The following is a 23,400-nucleotide window of genomic DNA, read 5'->3' as shown; positions in this document are numbered from 1 at the left end:
ATATTTAAAAAAAAAAAGTGTGAATTTTTTTTTTTGGGGGGGGACCCCTCAAATGGCAAAAAAGCTTTTATGCTTGCATGAGGGTTTTTTTTTTTAAGGAAACACTTCACATTTCAGTCACATGACATGAGCAAATGGAAACTACCTTTCTGGGGAGGGGGGACAAAAAACAACAACAAAGAAAAAAAAAAACCTTTAAGTGCTGTCGAGAAAAGCACAACCCCAGCTTTAAATCGCATAACATCACTTAATGGAAACACAAACCATTTGCATTTTGTTGAAATATTTAAAACACCGTTTCTATGGTGCAAAAGCGCAATGGAAACCCAAATTCTGTCTACTGGTGTCTATGGAGCACTTGCATGTGACGTCACAGCCGATCCAGATTATGACAGACGCCATCTTGTCGGTCAAACGCCATATTTCCGCCTTCTACTTCTGGTTCTACTTCTACCTTTTCTTCTGGAAAACCCTACTATATACAATTCTACTACAACGGCTGCGGCTACAAGCTCTCCCTACCTGTGCACGTTTTTTATGTTTTTTGTGTGTATTTTTGCGTGTTGTTCGTCTGTACCGAACTTTAATATCCACTACAACTGTATGGACTTACTGGACATTGGTTTCCAGCAGAAAATGACGGTTTGTAGCGATTTCCATTGCATGCGCAACATTCCGGACGAGATAGCGAGACCAGCAGGCTCTCCGTGGATTGTTATCGGGTCTGGCAGGTGAAGGAGGCAGCGTCGGGAGCGGAAGCAAAAGCGAGGCTGTAGAGCTGGGCTGTTGACTAAGCTCAGAAAACAGCCACTCAAATCTCCACTGCTAAGCCTCTACCTCTCCAACGCCAGATCCATAGTAAACAGCACGGACGATTTGGAATTACAGCTGGAATTACCTTATTCTATTCTATAATCGGCTGGTCAGTGCTATACTCAATACTTAAGTGACTTACCCATCCAATGAGGATTATTTTCTTGTTTACAAGATGCCACATCTGAGTCGCTGACAAATCCTGAATTTCTGTAAAGATAACTGTGCACAGATTTATAAGCACGCAGTGCTTCACCACTGAACAGCGAGGGAAAGTTAATGAGGTAATTATACACGTCTGGGTATTCCGCTGGCAGTTCAATATCCACTGACACGGTCGTGAAAACTCCGTCCGGTAAGCCATAAGGGTCACTAATCTGTAGATCGTTTATTTTAGACATATATCTAGTTATCTATTCATTAGAAAAATGAGCCGTGTAGTCCGTCGGTTGAAATTGATCCATTCTGTACACGAGTGCAGCAGTATTCAGCGGTGTTTTTTACCGACAAGATGGCGGCTGTGTACTTTCTGGTCACGTGACTGCAAGATCTCTATTGGTCTCTCTCTCTCTCTGTCCCCATCCATCTGTCTGTGTCTCTCTCTCTCTGCCCCGTCTCTCACTCCCCCCTGTCCCTGTCAGTTTTTCTCCCATCCCCATCTGTATCCATCCCCTCTGTGTCCTACTCTCTCTCTCTGTCCCAATTCCTGTTCTTTCTCTACATCTGTCCCCCTATGTCCCTCCCTCTCTCCCCGTCCCCATCCCTGTTCTTTCTCTGCATCAGTCCCTGTCCCTTCTCTGCATCTGTCCCCCCTCCCGGTGTCCCTGTTCCTTCTCAGTTTCTGTCCCCCATCTCTCTCATTTTCTCTCTTCCTTTCTTGCCCTAAAGTATGAACTTGAACAAAAAAAAAAAAAAAAAAAGTCCTTTTGTAAGATATGGCATTACATGCAATACTTTATGGCAATTTTTTTCACAAAATATTTGTCTTCACTATACGCACACAAAAGCCAAGCTCACCGGCACGCCTCTGCACTTATAAATCCATTCCCAACACATTACTCATGACTTAATCTTGAATCTCAGCAGCACGGCTGCAGGCTAGCACTCGTCAGTAATAGAGCTTCCTCTCGGCAGTAAATACTTTCTACATGAGCAAATTAAATTATCTTGAATGAAATAAAATGGTACTAAAGCCTGGAGCAATCACTATTACCATATTTTTCTCTCTCACCTGAGACATTCTCTCGCGATGTTTGGCTTCGAGGCTCTCCTTGGCCTTCTGAAAGTGTGCGTGCTCGTTCTCATCTGCTGGCGTCTCCAGGTAGCGGTCTACTGCGTCTGGAGCACTTGGAGAAGTGGTGGGCACTACACATGGACAGAGAGGGAAGATGACGTGGAAGAAATGGAGAGATGGCAGATAGAGTGGGATGAAATTAACAAGGTGATTAGCTAAGGATCCATTAATAGAGAGACTGTTGCAAGCAGCAATAAGATATTACATGTCCAGCTGTAGCCATATAGTCATTGAAAGACGGGTTAAAAAGAGAAAAGAGGAAAATAAGTCTGAAAACAGCCCCAAAGTGAGTAGAGCGCCACCGCTTTGAACAGTGAAACAAGAACATTCAAAATGCAAGAAAGCTGAAGTGACAACACTTTAAAATCACTATTTTCTACACTAAATGATTCACTGACTCAACAGAACAGCGCAAGAGTCTGCACCTACATTCATATCCTATTAATTTCTCAAATGTGCCTCATTAAAATGCCTAATGGCTTACAATAATGTAACTTTTTTTTTTATTGTTTTATTATGGCCTGAAAAGTTCGAACTGATTCAAAAGCATCAAGCAGTTTGCTGCGATTTCTCACGCATCACTTAAAACAGAAACAAGTAACCTTTCAATGGAAGGATATAAAAAAAGATAAAAACTTCAAAAGGGGACATTATGAAAAGGTCACTTTCAGTGCTTGTGCACATACATTTGGGTATCTGGAGCCTACCATCCCACATACTCTGAAATAAGGTGACCCATTCGGTTTCTTTTGTGCTGCCCATTTCAGCAAACATGAGCTTCAACAAGCCATTCAGATTCAGCTCCTTTCTCTACGCCAGGGGTTCCCAAACTTTTCCATGCCAAGGCCCCCCAAACAGCATTAGCTTCTGGCCGGGGACCCCCTTTGCAAACCCACAGACAATGCTACAAAATATGTAAAGAAACATCAACTTTTAGAATGTTTTCTCTTACTTTTATTCAATAATTGTTACATTTGTTTAGCATAAGAATATTATTAACTAACATGTTTTCAACACAAATATTTTCACACTGAACGATAAACTGTATAACCTCCTGTAGTACCTGATTCAACTCGTTATCCATCCTTTTTGCGACCAGTGCCTCGCGATGGAGCATGCAGTGTGTGGCCACTACATGTGGGGCCTTCTGCTTAATGAGCGCGGTCACTCCACTGATCTTCCCGGTCATTGCCGCGGCTCCGTCCGAACACACCCCCACACAACGGGTCCAGTCCAATCCGTTAGACTCGATGTAATCGTCCAAAACTTGAAAAATGTCTTTCCCAGTAGTTCTTCTTTCAAGTGCTTTACAAAATAGTATTTCCTCCACAAATCTTTCCTGTGAAATAAATCTGATGTACACAAGCAGTTGGGCCTCATTGGATAAATCTGTGCTCTCATCCAGCTGAAGTGCGAAGTATTCGCTGGCTCTCACCTGCTCCAACAGCTGAGCAGATACGTCTTGAGCCGTGTCACCAATCCGTCGGCTCACGGTGTTACCAGAGAGTGGGACAGCATCGATTTTTTTGGCAGCATCCTCACCAAGCAATTCTCAGACAATGTCTTTGGTGGCTGGTAAAATCAAATCTTCTCCAGCTGAGTGAGGTTTTTTAGCACGAGCAATGTGGTACGAGGCTAAAAATGATGCCTTCAGGGCCCGCTCGGGGACAGTAGCTTGCTGGGTGAATGCAGCAGATTGCCTGACCAAATGCTCTTCTTTGCATCTGAAGAAATCTACTGTTTTTTCAGCATCTGTCGGATGTTTTTGTACCAAGTGACGCTGAAGTTTCGAAGGTTTTAAGCACTCGTTTGACAGGGTCTCCAGACAGAGGACGTATTTCGGGCAATCATGGCCATTTTTCTGTATGGCTGTAAAGCCATACTTAATGTATGCTGCCTCATATTTTCGGATTTTAGTTGGCCAGGACTTCTTAGTTTTTTTCGCAGCAGTGTCCTCCACAGCAGGGCTGTTGGTTTGTTCCTTCGGTCTCTTCTTCAAAAACCTGTCCATTTTGCGCTAGCAATACGCTAGCTTGAGGAGCAAAGCAGCTTGATAAATGGCGCAAACCGCAACGTCACAGGCAATCGGAGAGATGAGCATGGCAAACAACGTTTCGATATGATGTATTATTATTAATAATTATATTTTATAATAATGATTAAAAAACTAATTACAATATATTTAATAATTATTTAAAAAAGTATTTTTTTCCGCAATTTTTTTGTTATTGTCCCTCCAACTTTCTGAGGCCCCCCTAGCGCCCCCCACTTTGAAAACCACTGGTTTAGACAGTGTGAGAAGGGCGCTGTGGTGCTTTATCCTTGGTGTTTTGACCACAGTGTCACGGATATTTCATTGAGACCTCAGGGAACTGTGTCAACTTGTGGAAAAGGGGAGTCACCTCTAACGTAAAAGGAGATATGCAGAACCTTTATTTTTAAATACATTTGAGTGGATAGCATTTCCATCCTTGATTCTTGTATGCTGCATAAATGGGAATTTTAAAAAATAAATTTTTATATAAATTTTTTTTTTTGGAGTTAAAAATTGACCGCAAAGTTGGCATTCGAGCTGCCCCGCTGAGCCACCCCCAAGTGTGTGACGTCACAGAAGGAACCAGTTTTAAGGCCGAGGCCTTTTACAGCCATAGACCAAAAAGTCATACAGTGGTGCTTGAAAGTTTGTGAACCCTTTAGAATTTTCTATATTTCTTCATAAATATAACCTAGAACATCACCAGATTTTCATACAAGTCCTAAAAGTAGATAAAGAGATCCCAGTTAAACAAATGAGGCAAAAATATTATACTTGGTCATTTATTTATTGAGGAAAATGATCCAATATTACATATCTGTGAGTGGCAAAAGTATGTGCACCTTTGCTTTCAGTATCTGGTGTGACCCCCTTGTGCAGCAATAACTGCAACTAAACGTTTCCGGTAACTGTTGATCAGTCCTGCACACCGGCTTGGAGGAATTTTAGCCCATTCCTCCGTACAGAACAGCTTCAACTCTGGGATGTTGGTGGGTTTCCTCACATGAACTGTTCGCTTCAGGTCCTTCCACAACATTTCAACTGGATTAACTCTTTACCCCTTAAAGCAGTTGCTACAGCCACCCTTGTACATGTACAGGTCCTTCTCAAAAATTAGCATATTGTGATAAAGTTCATTATTTTCTGTAATGTACTCATAAACATTAGACTTTAATATATTTTAGATTCATTACACACAACTGAAGTAGTTCAAGCCTTTTATTGTTTTAATATTGATGATTTTGGCAAAAAAGTAAAGGAAAACCAAAAATCCCTATCTCAAAAAATTAGCATATTTCATCTGACCAATAATAAAAAAAAAAAAAAAAAGTGTTAATACAAAAAAAGTCAACCTTCAAATAATTATGTTCAGTTATGCACTCAATACTTGGTCGGGAATCCTTTGGCAGAAATGACTGCTTCAATGCGACGTGGCATGGAGGCGATCAGCCTGTGGCACTGCTGAGGTGTTATGGAGGCCCAGGATGCTTCGATAGCGGCCTTAAGCTCATCCACAGTGTTGGGTCTGGTGTGTCTCAACTTCCTCTTCACAATACCCCACAGATTCTCTATGGGGTTGAGGTCAGGAGAGTTGGCAGGCCAATTGAGCACAGTAATACCATGGTCAGTAAACCATTTACCAGTGGTTTTGGCACTGTGAGCAGGTGCCAGGTCGTGCTGAAAAATGAAATCTTCATCTCCATAAAGCTTTTCAACAGATGGAAGCATGAAGTGCTCCAAAATCTCCTGATAGCTAGCTGCATTGACCCTGCCTTTGATAAAACACAGTGGACCAACACCAGCAGCTGACATGGCACCCCAGACCATCACTGACTGTGGGTACTTGACATTGGACTTCAGGCATTTTGGCATTTCCTTCTCCCCAGTCTTCCTCCAGACTCTGGCACCTTGATTTCCGAATGACATGCAAAATTTGCTTTCATCCGAAAAAAGTACTTTGGACCACTGAGCAACAGTCCAGTGCTGCTTCTCTGTAGCCCAGGTCAGGCGCTTCTGCCGCTGTTTCTGGTTCAAAAGTGGCTTGACCTGGGGAATGCGGCACCTGTAGCCCATTTCCTGCACACGCCTGTGCATGGTGGCTCTGGATGTTTCTACTCCAGACTCAGTCCACTGCTTCCACAGGTCCCCCAAGGTCTGGAATCGGCCATTCTCCACAATCTTCCTCAGGGTCCGGTCACCTCTTCTGGTTGTGCAGCGTTTTCTGCACACTTTTTCCTTCCCACAGACGTCCCACTGAGGTGCCTTGATACAGCACTCTGGGAACAGCCTATTCGCTCAGAGATTTCTTTCTGTGTCTTACCCGCTTGCTTGAGGGCGTCAATGATGACCTTCTGGACAGCAGTCAGGTCGGCAGTCTTACCCATGATTGCGGTTTTGAGTAATGAACCAGACTGGGAGTTTTTAAAAGCCTCAGGAATCTTTTGCAGGTGTTTAGAGTTAAGTCGCTGATTCAGATGATTAGGTTAATAGCTCGTTTAGAGTACCTTTTCATGATATGCTAATTTTTTGAGATAGGAATTTTGGGTTTTCATGAGCTGTATGCCAAAATAATCAGTATTAAAACAATAAAAGACCTGAAATATTTCAGTTGGTGTGCAATGAATCTAAAATATATGAAAGTTTAATTTTTATCATTACATTATGGAAAATAATGAACTTTATCACAATATGCTAATTTTTTGAGAAGGACCTGTATATACTGTTCACCCTGATAACATATTTACAAGGAAAAAAAGTCTAAAGACAAGGTTTTAGACAAGGCATCATGTGTCATTATGGGATATACACAGGGTCGTCATACGTCGTCATTAAGGGGTAAAGAGTTAAGGTCAGGACTTTGACTTGGCCATTCCAAAACATTAACTTTATTCTTCTTTAACCATTCTTTGATAGAATGACTTGTGTGCTTAGGGTCGTTGTCTTGCTGCATGACCCACCTTCTCTTGAGATTCAGTTCATGGACAGATGTCCTGACATTTTCCTTTAGAATTCGCTGGTATAATTCAGAATTCATTGTTTCATCAATGATGGCAAGCCGTCCTGGCCCAGATGCAGCAAAACAGGCCCAAACCATGATACTACCACCATGTTTCACAGATGGGATAAGGTTATTATGCTGGAATGCAGTGTTTTCCTTTCTCCAAACATAACATGTCTCACTTAAACCCAAAAGTTCTATTTTGGTTTCATTGATCCACAAAATATTTTTCCAATAGCCTTCTGGCTTGTCCACGTGATCTTTAGCAAACTGCAGACGAGCAACAATGTTCTTTTTGGAGAGCAGTGGCTTTCTCCTTGCAACCCTGCCATGCACACCATTGTTGTTCAGTGTTCTCCTGATGATGGACTCATGAACATTAGCCAATGTGAGAGAGACCTTCAGTTGCTTAGAAGTTACCCTGGGGTCCTTTGTGACCTCGCCGACTATTACATACCTTGCTCTTGGAGTGATCTTTGTTGGTCGACCACTCCTGGGGAGGGTAACAATGGTCTTGAATTTCCTCCATTTGTAAACAGTCTGTCTGACTGTGGATTGGTGGAGTCCAAACTCTTTAGAGATGGTTTTGTAACCTTTTCCAGCCTGATGAGCATCAACAATGCTTTTTCTGAGGTCCTCAGAAATCTCCTTTGTTCATGCCATGATACACTTCCACAAACATGTGTTGTGAAGATCAGACTTTGATAGATCCCTGTTCTTTAAATAAAACAGGGTGCCCACTCACACCTGATTGTCATCCCATTGATTGAAAACACCTGACTCTAATTTCACCTTCAAATTAACTGCTAATCCTAGAGGTTCACATACTTTTGCCACTCACAGATATGTAACATTGGATCATTTTCCTCAATAAATAAAATGACCAAGTATAATATTTTTCATCTCATTTGTTTAACTGGGTTCTCTTTATCTACTTTTAGGACGTGTGTGAAAATCTGATGTTTTAGGTCATATTTATGCAGAAAATTCTAAAGGCTTCACAAACTTTCAAGCACCACTGTATAAATAAAAATTTATGGTGAAAGTAAGAAATACTGTTACCGACTTGCTCAACTAAGGCTGATTCTCATTAAAACAGGATAGGTGTTATGCAACATTACCTACATGCATGCATTTTTCACTGATAAAACGTAAAAGGCTCATTAAATCAGATGAACTGAGAATCAAATTCTGAAGCAAATTAAATAATCTTGTACCGGTAACTTAAAACACATGAGTTACATGTATTAATCTAAATGCAGGTAAACAATGTGTGTTTTTGCTGTTTTTTTTTTTCAAATCTAAAAAAAGAGCCGGAGCTTACCCGTCTGTGTTCTCACTTCTTGAAGGCCGATCTTGTGGCCGATTGTTTTGAATGAACAGTTCTCCGTTCATTCGCTTCTTCCACGCAAGGGTGAGATATTGCTGCTGAGGCAAGCATATCCAGCAGAGAAATCAGACAGCTGGTCCATTCCTTCTCCATACTGAGTACTCTGCCATTACTGCTCGGCTCAGGCAATTACTAAAACCCGAGTATGAGCTTTTCGCCAATACTCAACAGATCAGAGGTCTTCTACAAGTCTTCAGTAAAATGTGCAGAGCAGAGGAGAGACCACTTCGTAGGCGCCCATCATGCCCGTGAAACTGGCCGTCTTATTTCACAGCATGACTGTCGTATTCCTATAATGCTGATCTCTGTCATGTTGCTGCACCCGCCAGCAACACATCTACGCGGCATGGCGATAAATTAGCTCAAAATGGAAGATTGAAGTTGCAGTCAGCCCTGTGTTTTAGTATAGCGGAAATGGCGATGAGACCGATATCTGTGACGGCACAGCAGGAAGGCTATCAAGGTCATTCACTCAGACCGCTACCTATATGAATCATTTTAATCGTAAAAATTACTATATTAGATTTATAGTTAACGCTTAAAACTATTCCTGTGCCATTCTTGAGGCATTTATAAACAAAAAGTGAAGCCATGGTTCTGCGCATCTCCTTTAAAATACGTTGGCGGCTTAATCATTTCAAAGTAAGGGTACGCGAAGGGTTTTGCACTTTTTCAGCCTGGCAGTTGACGTGGGAAAATAGCCTCAGACCTGGTAATGGATTCATTTGCAAAGGTAGTTCTCAAGCCAAGAGTGGAGCGACGTAATTAGGGCCCGAGCCCTATGGGCGAAGGCCCTATTGTTCTTGTAAGAGTTCACTATTATTATTATTCTTCTTCCGTCTTCTTCTTCTTCCGTCTTCTTCTTCTTCTTTATTTTTCTCCGCTGTTGGGCCATTTTCGGGGCACTTGCCATGGGCGAAAACGCGCGAAATTTGGCGCCACTTCCGAGAATTGCCACCGCTACTCAGAACCAAAAGCCCACACTTGGCCGGGGCTCAGGGCCTCTATAGCGCCCCCTAAGTCGTTGTGATTTTGGCATCCCGCATTAAGGTGCCTGGTTGCCATATAGTTTGTAGTAGTGGCATGCCATTTGGTATGCATATGTATCTCACTAAGCCGGACAAAAATGTAATGCCAATGCATTAGCCACGCCCAACAGGAAGTGAGGTAATTTCACTTTTGTGCGAAATGCATGGCCACGAAGACGGCGCAACTCCTCCTAGACCGTTCATAGGAATGTCACCAAAATTGATACACATCATCTACAGACATGGCTGACAAAAGTTACTAAATACGTTTCACGTAGGATAAACCGTTCAGAAGTTATACGTCAATCAATTTTCACTTCAAAATTTTACATGCTTAAAAATTCATAACAAATCTTCTAATTGCTCAACACTGCTCATACTTCACACGCTAATCACTCATTAGGCTTCTGACATGTTACCCAATTTCTGTGATATTTCGCCACTGGGGGCGCTATTTTTGGGCAAAAATTCCAATCTTTCCTCAAATTTGGTCAAACTTCACGGCCACCCTCTTTCTACCTCCCATGTCATGTATACCACATTTTGGGAATTTTCGTCCATGGGGGGCGCCGTTTTTGGCCGACGCAATTTCTCCAAAACGGGTTTTTGGTAAATAATTCCATAATGCTTTTCCTTCACACCACTACCTTGTGATAGTGCGTTGCTGTTGTGGACACTTATTTTTCCATCTCATAATCACTCATGTACAGCATAGCGCCACCTACTGACATGGGAAAAACCAAAAAATTTATTCTTCAAAAATCTATATCTCATCTTCTGTTTACTCAATTGTCATCAAACTTCATACGCGAACTCTTCATAGCTCACCTGACATGTACGCCAAATTTTGTGCACTTTCGCCCCTGGGGGTGCTGGTTATGGCAGAAATGATATTGCAGCTTCTGATTTGTCAATCTTGGCAAGCAAACTCTTTACAAGACCCTTTTTGGGGCGCTTGCCATGGTCAACATCGCACTAAATTTGGCTCCTTTTTCTTAGACTCCCACCGCTACTGAGAACCAGAAGCCCAGATCCAGGCGGGCCTCAGGGCCTCTATAGCGCCCCCTAACTCATTGTGATTTTGGCCTCCCGCATTAAGGTGCCTGGTTGCCATGTAGTTTGTAGTAGTGGCATGCCATTTGGTACGCATATGTATCTCACTAAGCCAGACAAAAATGTAATGCCAATGCATTAGCCACGCCCAACAGGAAGTGAGGTAATTTCACTTTTGTGCGAAATGCATGGCGACGAAGACGGCGCAACTCCTCCTAGACCGTTCATAGGAATGTCACCAAAATTGATACACATCATCTACAGACACGGCTGACAAAAGTTCCTAAATACGTTTCACGTAGAATAAACCGTTCAGAAGTTATACGTCAATCAATTTTCAAAGCAAAATTTTACATGCTTAAAAATTCATAACATATCTTCAAATTGCTCAGAACTGCTCATACTTCACACGCAAATCACTCATTGGGCTTCTGACATGTTACCCAATTTCTGTGATATTTCGCCACTGGGGGCGCTATTTTTGGGCAAAAAATCCAATCTTTCCTCAAGTTTGGTCAAACTTCACGGCCACCCTCTTATTACCTCCCATGTCATGTTCACCACATTTTGGGAATTTTCGTCCATGGGGGGCGCTGTTTTTGGCCAACGCAATTGCTCCGAAACAGGTTTTTGGTAAATAATTCCATAATGCTTCTCCTTCACACCACTACCTTCTGATAGTACGTTGCTGTTGTAGACACTTATTTTTCCAACTCATAATCGCTCATGTGCAGCATTGCGCCACCTACTGACATGGGAGAAACCAAAAAATTTATTCTTCAAAAATCAATATCTCATCTTCTATTTTCTCAATCTTGATCAAACTTGATAGGCACACTCTTAACAGGTCACCTGACATATGTGCCAAATTTTGTGAACTTTTGCCACTGGGGGCGCTGTTTTCAGGCAACAATTTATATCTCGGCTTCTGATTGGTCAAACTTGATCAAACTTTACAAAACAACTCTTCATAGGTCCCTTGACATGTATACCAAATTTGGTGAACTTTCTCCACTGGGGGCGCTCACTGCGCTGTAGCAGTTGCAGGAGAGGTGTTTACAATCATGAGGCACCAGGAGTATGTTGTTTTGGTTGCCTTAAACACACATGACTTGTGGACCACTGGGGGCGCTCATTGCGCTGTAGCAGTTGCAGGAGAGGTGTTTACAATCATGAGGCACCAGGAGTATGTTGTTTTGGTTGCCTTAAAAACACATGACTTGTGGGGAATGGGTAGGCAGTCGGGAGCAAGTGTTGTAGCGTTACATACAGACTAATAGATGTCTAACAGAAGACAATCCTATGTAGCTTTAGCTTGGTGACTGATGAGGTTAATACATTAATTTGGTTGGGAGGCCATGGCATAAAATGTTCTGTCCATGACAACATCTCAGCGCACCGTGTACTCTGTGTCCAATTCTGTGCTTTGTCACCATTGTGGGAGTAATGTCTCTTGCCAAAGAAGCTGTGGAAGGTATTTCGCGGGGACGCATGCCCCCGCCCCCCTTGGCCGCTGGTGCGAGGGCCCGTCGAGGCCGCTTGCGGCTTTAATTCTAATATGCTCCCCTTGTGATGTAGAAAGGAGAGTCCAATCTGAACAGCAGAAAACATGTTTTCTAAACTAGGCAGCCCAAAAGAAACTGGCGGTCTTATTTCACAGCATGACTGTCGCATTTCTATAATGCTGATCTCCTGGGATTTTCATGCTCAGTCTCTCGAGTTTACTCAGAATGGTGCAATAAAGGAGGGGAAAAAAAAAAAAAAAAACATCCAGTGAGCAGCAGTTCTGCAGAGGGAAACGCCATGCTGATGAGAGGTCAACGAAAAATGGCCAGACTGGTTCAAGCCACTGATCTCTATGTATAAAATCTGGATAGCTCACTGGCCAGTATAGACTAGTGAAGTGTTCTGTACTGTCTAAGCAGCCATTTTACCACACCCATCGTATGTACGTGGCTTTGTTGTATCCAAACAAATCTGCCCCCCAAAAAAGTATTTCCTGACTCCTCTCCCTCCCTTTTTCATTACCTCCTCTTATTTTCTCAACTTTACCCACATTCCTTACACATCTTTAGATCACTCCATTTTTTTTTTTTCCTTTTACAGTTCAGTCTCTGATCGTTTTTTTGAACGGCTCTTTTACTATTTTTTTTTTTACAGAGATCATTTCAGTTTCTCATATACAGTGCACCTTTCATACATTTCTTCTTCCTTTCTATTTACGACAGTTGTTGAAACCAGGGCTTTGAACCAGAATGTTTTTCCTATTGGTTCGTTCCGAACAGAAATGGAATTTTAACGTTTCCGGTTTTGGGTTCCACCATTAAATAGACGTTCCCGAACTGGTTAGAACAAAAAAAATTCATTCCCGGAACGGTTAATTACGTTCCCTGTCAGCTGTTTAACAAATGGCTATAAAATTATGTCTCTGTCTCATCCAGCTTAAGCCAAATGTAGGCTAATTCTATTACAACCTTCATTAAATAAGACAAGAAATAATTCAAAACAATTATTTCAAATGTTGGCGATTTGGATTCTCAGTATGTCTTCCCATCTACACAAACAGAAAAAGTGCCAAAAGTGAAAGAGAATTCGTTTAGTGTGTTACCAAAGGCTAGTCAGGCCCTATGCATTGATAGGCTAACAGAGGTTAATGTCATTTAATGTTCGCGAGCCTCTCATTAACGTGGACAAATATATTGATATCGTGTTTGAAATTGACGTTTTCGAATAACGATAGACTGCAATATTTACCTCTTATTTAAGATGTGGAGACGTGATAGTAGTCCACCCTCCCGCTCTCTCCATTCAGTCAGCGAACGTCACACAGGAAGTGAACCCCAGCGGGTCAGAGAAACTTGCGCAGGAGAAGAATGAATTTTTTTATTTGTAGGCTACGGAAACTTTGAGGAACGAAATAAAAACCGGTATTAACCGGTTACCATTATTTTTAATAAGCGTTTCTGTTCTGGAACATAAAAAATAATAAAGTTTCTGGTTTCGTTTCTGTTCCATGTGAAATAGAAAAAGTTCCCGGTTTTCGTTCCTTGAACCGGTTCAAAGCCCTGGTTGAAACAGGATTATTTTATCATGTTATTTGCCATTTTCATTTCATTCTCACAGTCATGTCTTAACAGTATTCATTGGTCACGTAATTCGCTGTCATTTTAGACACATTCATTTTGTACAGGCAAACTTACTCATATAATCAGACGCCATCTGGGAAATAAGTCACTGACCAGGAAACACAACCAACCCTGATTTAAGAGTACTTATCAATATACTTGCACTCAATTTAAACTAAAATCATGTAATTAAAATGGGCATGATCGCCTGCTTCATCAATTTGTGAAAGTGGGTATGACATGCAGATGATCTACAGTCAATTGTGCTTAGCCTTAGGTACACAAAAATCCCTCTGACCAAACTAGAACAATAACATCTCTGGTTTTATTCGCATCGCTCACTGCCATTTCTGCCTCAGGCTACGGTCCTTTCATTTAGGCTACTGAGGCTAATTTATTCAGCTCATTTTTCTTTTCGAATGTGAGCCATTGAGCTTGAGCTCTCACATTCAATATCAAACATGTCTAGACTTTGGCTTTGATCTAGTCTGGAACATTTCCATCTAAAATCTGACAGTCACAGTGTTCACGCCAGATATCAAGGTCAAATTTGAGACAAAAACAGACAAGACGATGAGACAGATTCTGCCCCCCCTCACACTCTTGCAAAACATCATAAAATGCTATAGGGGGTCCACGCAAATGTGTCACTGATGTGTAAAAGCTATGAAAACGATCACACGGTACCAATACTCACAGGTGAAATGTGCATCTACAAACTTTGACCTGACCATTGGTACAGTTGACTGCACTGCAAAAAAAATGGCCTTTCAAAAATAAGAAATAAAAGATTAAAACAAAGCATATTTGCTTGAATCAGGTGAAAAAAATCTGCCAATGGAACTAGTCAAATTTGACTTGGTAAGATTTCTTAAAGTAAGATGAAAAATCTAACTTGTTTTTAGATGAAATAATTCCAAAATAAGATTGGGGAACTTATTATGCGAGATCTGATTAACTCAAAATGATCAAAATAGTTCTTATAACAAGATCGTACTCCTTACATTTAGCCATTCAAGTCATTATTTCATTTTAAGGGTATTTCACTTAAATTCATGACAAAGTCTTAGCAGTAAAAACTGAATTTAAGATAAATATACTAATATTAGGATTGTTAAATTCTACAACTAAGCATTGCTAGCTTAAAAGATTCTCCTTTTGTGACCTGTAATTAGTAAAATACTCTAGATATGAGACCAGAGACTATCTTGAATCAAGCTGACGACACGTGTAGCATTGCAACAAGTTTTTTTTTTTCCCCCCATTTCAACATTCAAACATTAAAACATCTCTTAAGATTCCACTTCCCCAGGACCTCAGGCACCAAAAAAAAAAGCCTACGCGTTTTGACTTACAGTGCTTACACAACGCCAAAGCAACAGTGCGTTTTGGGGGCACTGACTATTCATGTGTACTAGGGGTGGGCAAAAATATCGATACGGTGATATATTGCGATACTTTGTCTTCCGATTCAATATCGATACTCAAAATTTGAATATCGATATTTTTTCAAATAATAAATCATGTTTCAGACGGGTTGTAAATCCAGTACGACTTCCGCACCTCCGCTCCGCAAGGTGTCGCTGTGCCGCTATCTCACTGCAAGGCACTCTTCGTCTTCTCTTTTTTTCCCGGTGGTTGCAGTGAAGGGGAAAAAAAAAAAAAAAGCAAGCAAGCATGGCTGTTAACGTAAACCTAGAGACGCCACCGAACTTTAAGGCAGATGTTTGGAGCCACTTTGGATTCCAAAGGAAAGGAGGAAAAAAAAAAAAACCCCAGTGAGCTGGACAAAGAGTACGCACTTTGCAAAACCTGTTTCGCTCCAATTAGATATTCAATTTCTACTGCAGGTGACGTAATCAGCTCTTACAGGAGCTGTCTCACCTCTGAGCATGCTGACCAGTTGCTCTTCCTGAAGAACAACATGCAGTTTTGAAATGTGTGCTCACAGTACAGGTTTGGATTAAACTTTACACAAGCACTAAGCACAAGTTAAATGTTCTCAGGTATATGTTCTCAAGTTTACAAAGAACAAATTGATAGTGTTAGCACTGAAATGTATGTGCAGTCTGCAGTGCAAGTTTTAAGTTTTCATAAAACAATTTGATTCTGCTTGTTAAGCAGCACTGATGTGTCCATGCTTACAGAAAAGTTGAGAATACTAGCACAGAAATGGGAATTTTCTGTATGTTGTAGTGAAGCAACTCTTGGTTTTGCCAGCAGTGGAATAGAGACAAATCTATGTCTGGCAAGAGTGTGTAGTTATGTATGTGAAATGTAATTTTACAGTGGTCAATAAATTCTGATTTTCTTCAGTGACACAGATATCATGATGTGGTTGAAATTTCTTGCAATATATCGATTATCGCTGAACCGTGATATTATCGTTATCGTGGGCAAAATATCGCCATAGTATCGTATCGTGAGGTATCTGGTGATACCCAGCCCTAATGTGTACGAGGGGTTTACAAGATCAGGCACAAAAAAAAAAAACCAACAAAAAAAAAAAAAAAAAAAAAAAACCCTGAACTTAACTCTCAGCATTCCAAAAAGACCTCAGTAAAACGCCCTCCACTCACTCATAGCCTTTTTGAAGGCACTTGTCTGGTCTAGAGTCTGTACAGCATCTAGAAGGAGCTCAATCTGAATGACTGAGAAAACAGTCGCAGTAAACTTAGGATCTGTAAGGTGGAGATGAATTGTAATGAAAGATTCAAAGATTTCAGTAAAGTTCATTTATTCCCAAAACAAGCATACTTTGTTTTTTTTTTCTTGAAACAAGATGAACTGCATTTGACAAATGTCCAAAATGTACTTATTTAAAAAAAAACAAACAAAAAAAAAAAAAACACTTTTCAAAGGTGCTCCAAATATGACTAAGACATTTTGTCTATACAAGATTTTCAAGATGGACTGTCTAAAAACTAGCCTTTCTAGCTAAATGAGATTTTGCTTGTTGGGCAATTATGTCTTATAATAAGGGTGGCTAGATGTTTTGACTTGAAAATAGACAAACTTCCTAAGATTTTTATTTTTTGCAGTGTGCTGCACACGCAGCCATTTTTCTTGCAATTTTCTCAACAATTATGGCCCTTTTCCACTACCAACGCGGCTGAGTCGGGCTGAGCCGTGCCGTGCTGAGTCGGGCTGAGCGGGGCTGTTGGCGTTGCATTTCGACTACAACCGCGCTGAACCGTGCTGGCTGGAAGTGGGTGGACACATTGGGTGGAGTTAGCGAAAGTGGGTGGACGTCACGTGATGTCGTTAGGCGGCGCAAACAGTGACATCAGTGACCTTTTAAGCGGTAGTCTCACGACCCGGATAGTAAACAATAAACATGGAGGACATGGAGTCGTTAGTGTTGCTGGTCTTGGTGCTGTGGCTTGTTGTCACTGACAACGCCAACAGATACTGGCAAGAGCGTATAGATGAGGCGAGGCGCATAATTTGTCGTAATTCTTCTTCTTCCGGGTTTACAGATGGTGGTTCCCAGCGTGCTCGCGGGGCGTGTGTGGGCATGTGAGGACACTCCTCCTCACCAATCAGTGCACAGGGGAGTGTCTCCTCACGCCCCTAGCCTCACTCAGTTCGGTTTGGCTCACCTCAGCCTCACTGCAAAACCGTGCGAGTTTTGGGTGCTGAGTAGGGCTGAAGTGAGCCGAGTCGTGCTGCTCTGAGGTAGTCGAAACGCGAGCTGTGTTGGGCTGAAGTGAGCTGAGAAAGGGTAGTGGAAAAGGGCCATTAGATGTCCAGTTTGTGTAGCTTCCTAGGCAGAGATACGATCATACCAGTCTGATGTGCACAGTAATATGATGCCAGATCGCGCCACGTGATTGGCAAATGAACTATCCAGATTTTTTTTTTTTTTTACACACATAGGAGATCAGTGGTTCAAGCTGACTAAAAGGCCACAGTAACTCTGAAAACCACTCTGTACAACTGTGGTGAACAGAAAAGCATCTCAGAATGCTTTTTGAACCTTGAGGTGGATGGGCTACAACAGCAGAAGCCCATAGCAGGTTCCACTCCTGTCAACCAAGAACAGGAAGCTGAGGCTACAGTGGGCACAGGCTCACCAAATATGTTCAGTGGTCTTTCCAGGTCACTGAATATGAATCCAATAGAACACCTTTGGGATGTGGTAGAACGGGAGATTTGCAGCATGAATGTGCACCTGAAACATCTGCAGGAAATGTGTGATGCAAATCAAGTCAACATTGACCAGAACCTCAACGGAATGTTTCCAACATCTTGTGCAATCCATGCCATGAAGAACTGAGGCTGTTTTGAGAGCAAAAGGGAGGCCCTACCCAGTACCAGTATTAGTATAGTGTTCCAAATAAAAGTGCTCAAATTATGATGCTAAAATTAAAATAATGGTTTGCTAATCTTCCACTGAAATTACACTTAATTGACTTGCTACTGCATAATAAATAAACTACCAAGTATTTCTGTGTCATTCATATATATCTCTGGAAAAAAAATTAAGAGACCACTGCAAAATTATCAGTTTCTCTGGTTCTACTATTTACAGGTATGTGTTTAAGGAAAATTAACATTTTGGTTTTATTCCATAAACTACTGACATTTCTCCCAAATTCCACATACAAATATCGTCAGAGCATTTAATTGCAGAAAATGAAAACTGGTCAGAATAAAAGATGGAAGTGTTTTCAGACCTTGAATAATGCATAGAAATCAAGATCCTATTCAAAATGTTACACCACAACACTAATGTTTGAACTTAGGATGAGTTCAGAACTCAATATTTGGCGGAATAACCCTGACATTTAAAAAAAAAAAAAAAAAAAAAAAAAAATCACAGCTTTCGTGCATCTTAACATGCTCTCCACCAGTCTTTCACATTGCTCTTGGGTGACTTTATTCCACTCCTGGTGCAAAAATTCAATCAGCTCAGCTTTGTTTGATGGCTTGTAACAATCCATCTTCCTCTTGATCACATTCCAGAGGTTTTCCAATGGGGTTCAGGTCTGGAGACTGGGCTGGCCATGACAGGGACTTGATCTTGCGGTCCTCCATCCACACCTTGATTGACCTGGCTGTGTGGCATTGGAGCATTGTCCTGCTGAAAAAACCAATCCTTAGGAGTTAGGGAACACCGTCAGAGCAGAAGGAAGCAAGTTTTCTTCCAGGATAATCTTGGACATGGCTTGATTCATGTGTCCTTCACAAACAAAAATTTGCCCCATTCCAGCCTTGCAGAAGCACCCAAGATCACTGATCCTCAACCAGATTTCACAAATGGGTGTGAGACACTGATGTGTAGGCTTCTCCAGGTCTCTGTCGAACCATTAGATGACCAGGTGATGGGAAAAGCTGAAAATTGGACTCCTCAGAGATGACGACCTTCCTCCAGTCCTCCACAGTCCATTCCTTATGGTCTTCAGCAAACCTCAGCCTGGCTCTTTGCTTCTCATTGATGAAGGGCTTTTTTTCTAGCTTTGCATGACTTCAACCTCGCCCAGAGGAGCCTGCTTCAAACAGTCCTTGCCGTGCACTTAACCCCAGCTGCCATTTGCCACTCTCTTGATATCATCCTACGGTTATTGAACAGCATTCGAAGGAGTTGATCATCATCCCTGTCAGTGGAGAGTCGTTTTCACCCTCTGCCAGTCTGTAACTCTGTTGTCCCCAATGGCTGCTGCTTGAGCTTCTTCTTATGAACTGCCATCTTTGAAATTTTAAGGATGGAAGCAACTTGACGTTCACTGTATCCCTCAGACAGTAAAGCCAGAACTGAACCTTTCTTTTCTCACTCAAAACTTTGTTTTAACTCTTTTGGCATGATGAACAGATATTTATTTATTCCAATTAAATTTAAAGGTATTACTTGCACTGTTTTGCCATCCAAACTGATCCTATTGCAAGAGGATAGTGATGACCACAGCAGTGGTTTTTATACTTTTCCACATTAAATAAGATTTGATTCAGGTGATCATCTAATCAATACCTCATTACGTACAACAGGTTGTGAATGTGTCGGAATTCCAGCACAGACACTGGAATGAAATGGCTGCCATACATAGAAATGCTGATTTTTTTTTTCTTCAATCGAAGTGGTCTCTTAATTTTTTTTCTCCAGAGCTGTATATTTCACTGGAATCTCATCACATAATACTGCTAAAGACAGAGTAACAGCAGCAGCACTGCATATTCATGTGAGGCAAATTAATGGCAAAACCAGTGACTTTATTTTGCTGCCATGATTGGGGTTCGTTAGAAGCACAAGTCACTGCAAAGCAATACAAAGTTCTCCTGACTGATCACATCTAGCCTACGATGAAACGTGTCTATCACAATGGGATTGGTCTTGTCCAGAATGACTCCACCCCCATCCACGAGAGCTCACGAAATGATTTGATAAGGATGAAAATGATGTAGAATCGTATGCTATGACAGGGTTCTCCAGAAAATCTGAACTAGCCGGCTAAAATAAATTAAAGTATCAGGGGACTCTGGAATTTGCAGCAGCAAAGGCGCGCTAATGCTAAAGGGTGTCTGGGGACACTCTCCCCCAGAAAAATTTGAAGTTTACATGCCTTCTGGTGCATTCTCAGCTAATAACAACCATTTCCCTGTGAAATACTTGCAAAATATGTATGAAATTTCCCTCCAGATGTGCGTGTGTGTGTGCTTGGCTTTCTCAGTTACCCTCTATAGTATGCTGCCTGGCTCTGTAACATAACTACATGGTGAGCTTATTTGGTGCATGTGTAAATTACATTACATTCTAAAATATTTTGTGAAAACCGAGTGAAATTGTCTGCAACCACCAACTGGGTCTTTACCGGTCATGTGGTCCAGCTCAGCCAATCCGAGTGCGAAAATTGATCAACAAATATGGAGTCACTTCTGGCCATGCTAGACTGAATTGAAGACAATTTCATGGTGGAATAATTGGATTTGCAGCAAATTATGGGCAGCTGAGATGATATAAAATTGCATGAAGATTGAAAGGCAAGTAGTTTTTTTTTTTTTCCCTGGGATTGAGTAGCCGGCGCAGACTGTGTGTCAGCGGAGAAAACCGTCGAGTACTGGCTCTTGTGGACATCTCTGTATGACCTTCAAAACTGCCAAATGTCAAACCAGTTGGACACAGATTCTGGAATGGTGTTCCTGCTCTCCACCACCACAATTGAGGAAATATTTTTTGGGAGAACAGTGTTCATCCCTATAGTACGGTTCCAGAGAGGTGTAGAACCTATGGCAAGCAGCACTGAAGCTGTTCTGGTGTCCCAAAACCTTATTACGCCCAAATTCTCCTTTAACCTGTCAACTCTCAACAGGGTACAACATAATAGTGCGGAAGTGCCGACGCGGTGCACCATGATTAATACAATTACATTTGACAGTCAGTCACAGAAAAATATGACTAAGGGAGGAAAAAAAAAAACAAAAAAACGTTACTTCTGCTACAGTTTAGAGTGTATATTGTGTGTGTTTATTTTATACAAAAATAAAAAATGTACCATAAATTACATTCAGATCCTTTTCAGGACATCAAGTCACAGTTATATTATGCGCCTCAAAGTAGACAACGGGAACTTAAAGGAACAGTCCACCGTACTTCCATAATGAAATATGCTCTTATCTGAATTGAGGTGAGCTGCTCCGTACCTCTCCGAGCTTTGCGCGACCTCCCAGTCAGTCAGACGCGCTGTCACTCCTGTTAGCAATGTAGCTAGGCTCAGTATGGCCAATGGTATTTTTTGGGGCTGTAGTTAGATGCGACCAAACTCTTCCGCATTTTTCCTGTTTACATAGGTTTATATGACCAGTGATATGAAACAAGTTCAGTTACACAAATTGAAACGTAGCGATTTTCTATGCTATGGAAAGTGCGCACTATAATGACAGGCGTACTAACACCTTCTGCGCGCTTCGACAGCGCATTGATACGGAGCTCAGATATCAATGCGCTGCCGAAGCGCGCAGAAGGTGTTAGTACGCCTGTCATTATAGTGCGGACTTTCCATAGCATAGAAAATCGCTACGTTTCAATTTGTGTAACTGAACTTGTTTCATATCACTGGTCATATAAACCTATGTAAACAGGAAAAACGCGGAAGAGTTTGGTCGCATCTAACTACAGCCCCAAAAAATACCATTGGCCATACTGAGCCTAGCTACATTGCTAACAGGAGTGACAGCGCGTCTGACTGACTGGGAGGTCGCGCAAAGCTCGGAGAGGTACGGAGCAGCTCGTCTCAATTCAGATAAGAGCATATTTCATTATGGAAGTACGGTGGACTGTTCCTTTAACTGGCATTTTTGCTCTTCAAACTGCAAAGATAGAAACAGCATCTGAACTGAAATGTGCACTTTCAGCCTGAACACAGGTCCGTGTACTTTTACGTTCATTCATTATTCTATTTTGGAAGTCACATGAGAAATGAAAAAGGACTCGTTTATGAATTTTTACACTTGTGTAGGACTTGTGAAATGGAATCCAGAGCCATGTTTTGATGTATTTTTAGTTATTGAAAATGAGTCATTGAACGGCAGAAAAAGGGAAAAAGCAATTTTGAAAAATGCCATTCTGAATTGCGTTTTAGTTTACTTAGAACTTAGGTTTTGGGTGACCTGGAAGCCTAAGCTTGTGGGCGAGTTGGGAGCGTTATGGTTTGTTTATTCTCATCCGCATGACATGGCGTCTTTGGAGGCATATTCCGACTTTATTTGCAGAGCATGTACTGCATAGCATCCATGAACTTGCTGGAGGTCGATCTATCGTCGTCGTGTGTTGTGAGTGAGACATGAGTGAGCGCGAGCCAGGCGGTGCAATTTACTTCCGGGTGAAATATAAGATCAGTCAAATGAAATTCAATAAAGGAATAAATGAATATTACAAAATAAGAAAACGATCAGAAGTGCTGTCCACTTTTCTAATACTACTATTTGATGATGGCAATACATTTCGAAAACAAAATAGAGCCATTTCTGCTTGTATTGTTTTAAATAAAACACCAAGCTGCACCCTTTTTTAAATTTCATCTTTCATTCCAAAATAGAATAATGAATGAACGAAAAAGTACACGGACCAACACGTACAAAGTCCAGGGGTTTTTGGTTTTGCATTTGGCATTTAAAAAAAACAAAATTATGACATCAAATCAAGTCAATGAACTGATCCCAGGAGAATTTCAGAAGCCTTTTCCAAACAAGATTTGGAGGTTAAACCAGTGACGGCTCCTGAATTTTTTTTCAGGGGGGGCAATTTTCCCCCGTTATGTCTACACGGACCATAAATGTCGAAAACCCCGCAAAACTTCACACACTGAATGAGCCGATTGAGTACGTGTCGGTTCTTGCTCACCTCATCATTGTGACGACGAACTGCTAGCCGATACCCCTCATCCAGCTGTGTGGCAATGTTTACTCTCCCAAAGGCTGAAAATTTCAGACAGCTGTCCATGTGAATCTTTGAATTCTCGTGCTTCTTCACTTTCTCGGAGAGATGATACATATCTGTAACTCCGTTTATGGTCCACGCTGTACTGTCTGCTGTGCTACTTCCAGGGTGGAAGAGAACGCAAGGGTAGCAAAAAAGAGCATTGACTACATCACAGCCAGCTAGCCAAGTTTTCCGGTGGTGCCAGTTCTTGTTAAAACCTCTTGAGTAGGTCTTCTCCCCCTTCGTAGA

General features: G+C 41.5%; 1 protein-coding gene across 3 annotated transcripts in view; it reads right to left on the bottom strand.

Moving 5' to 3' along the window:
• appa (amyloid beta (A4) precursor protein a) overlaps positions 1-23,400 on the bottom strand; it is a 117,549-nt gene that overhangs the window by 42,167 nt on the left and 51,982 nt on the right. For all 3 annotated transcript variants that reach the window (XM_060898645.1, XM_060898643.1, XM_060898644.1), the window contains one exon: positions 2,045-2,178. In XM_060898645.1, coding sequence (XP_060754628.1) covers positions 2,045-2,178 — 134 coding nt within the window. The remainder of the gene's footprint in view (positions 1-2,044; positions 2,179-23,400) is intronic.

This window comes from Neoarius graeffei, chromosome 18 (genome assembly GCF_027579695.1).
Source record: "Neoarius graeffei isolate fNeoGra1 chromosome 18, fNeoGra1.pri, whole genome shotgun sequence".
In the NCBI taxonomy this organism is placed as follows: Eukaryota; Metazoa; Chordata; class Actinopteri; order Siluriformes; family Ariidae; genus Neoarius; species Neoarius graeffei.
This window is presented reverse-complemented; position numbering and strand designations above follow the sequence as displayed.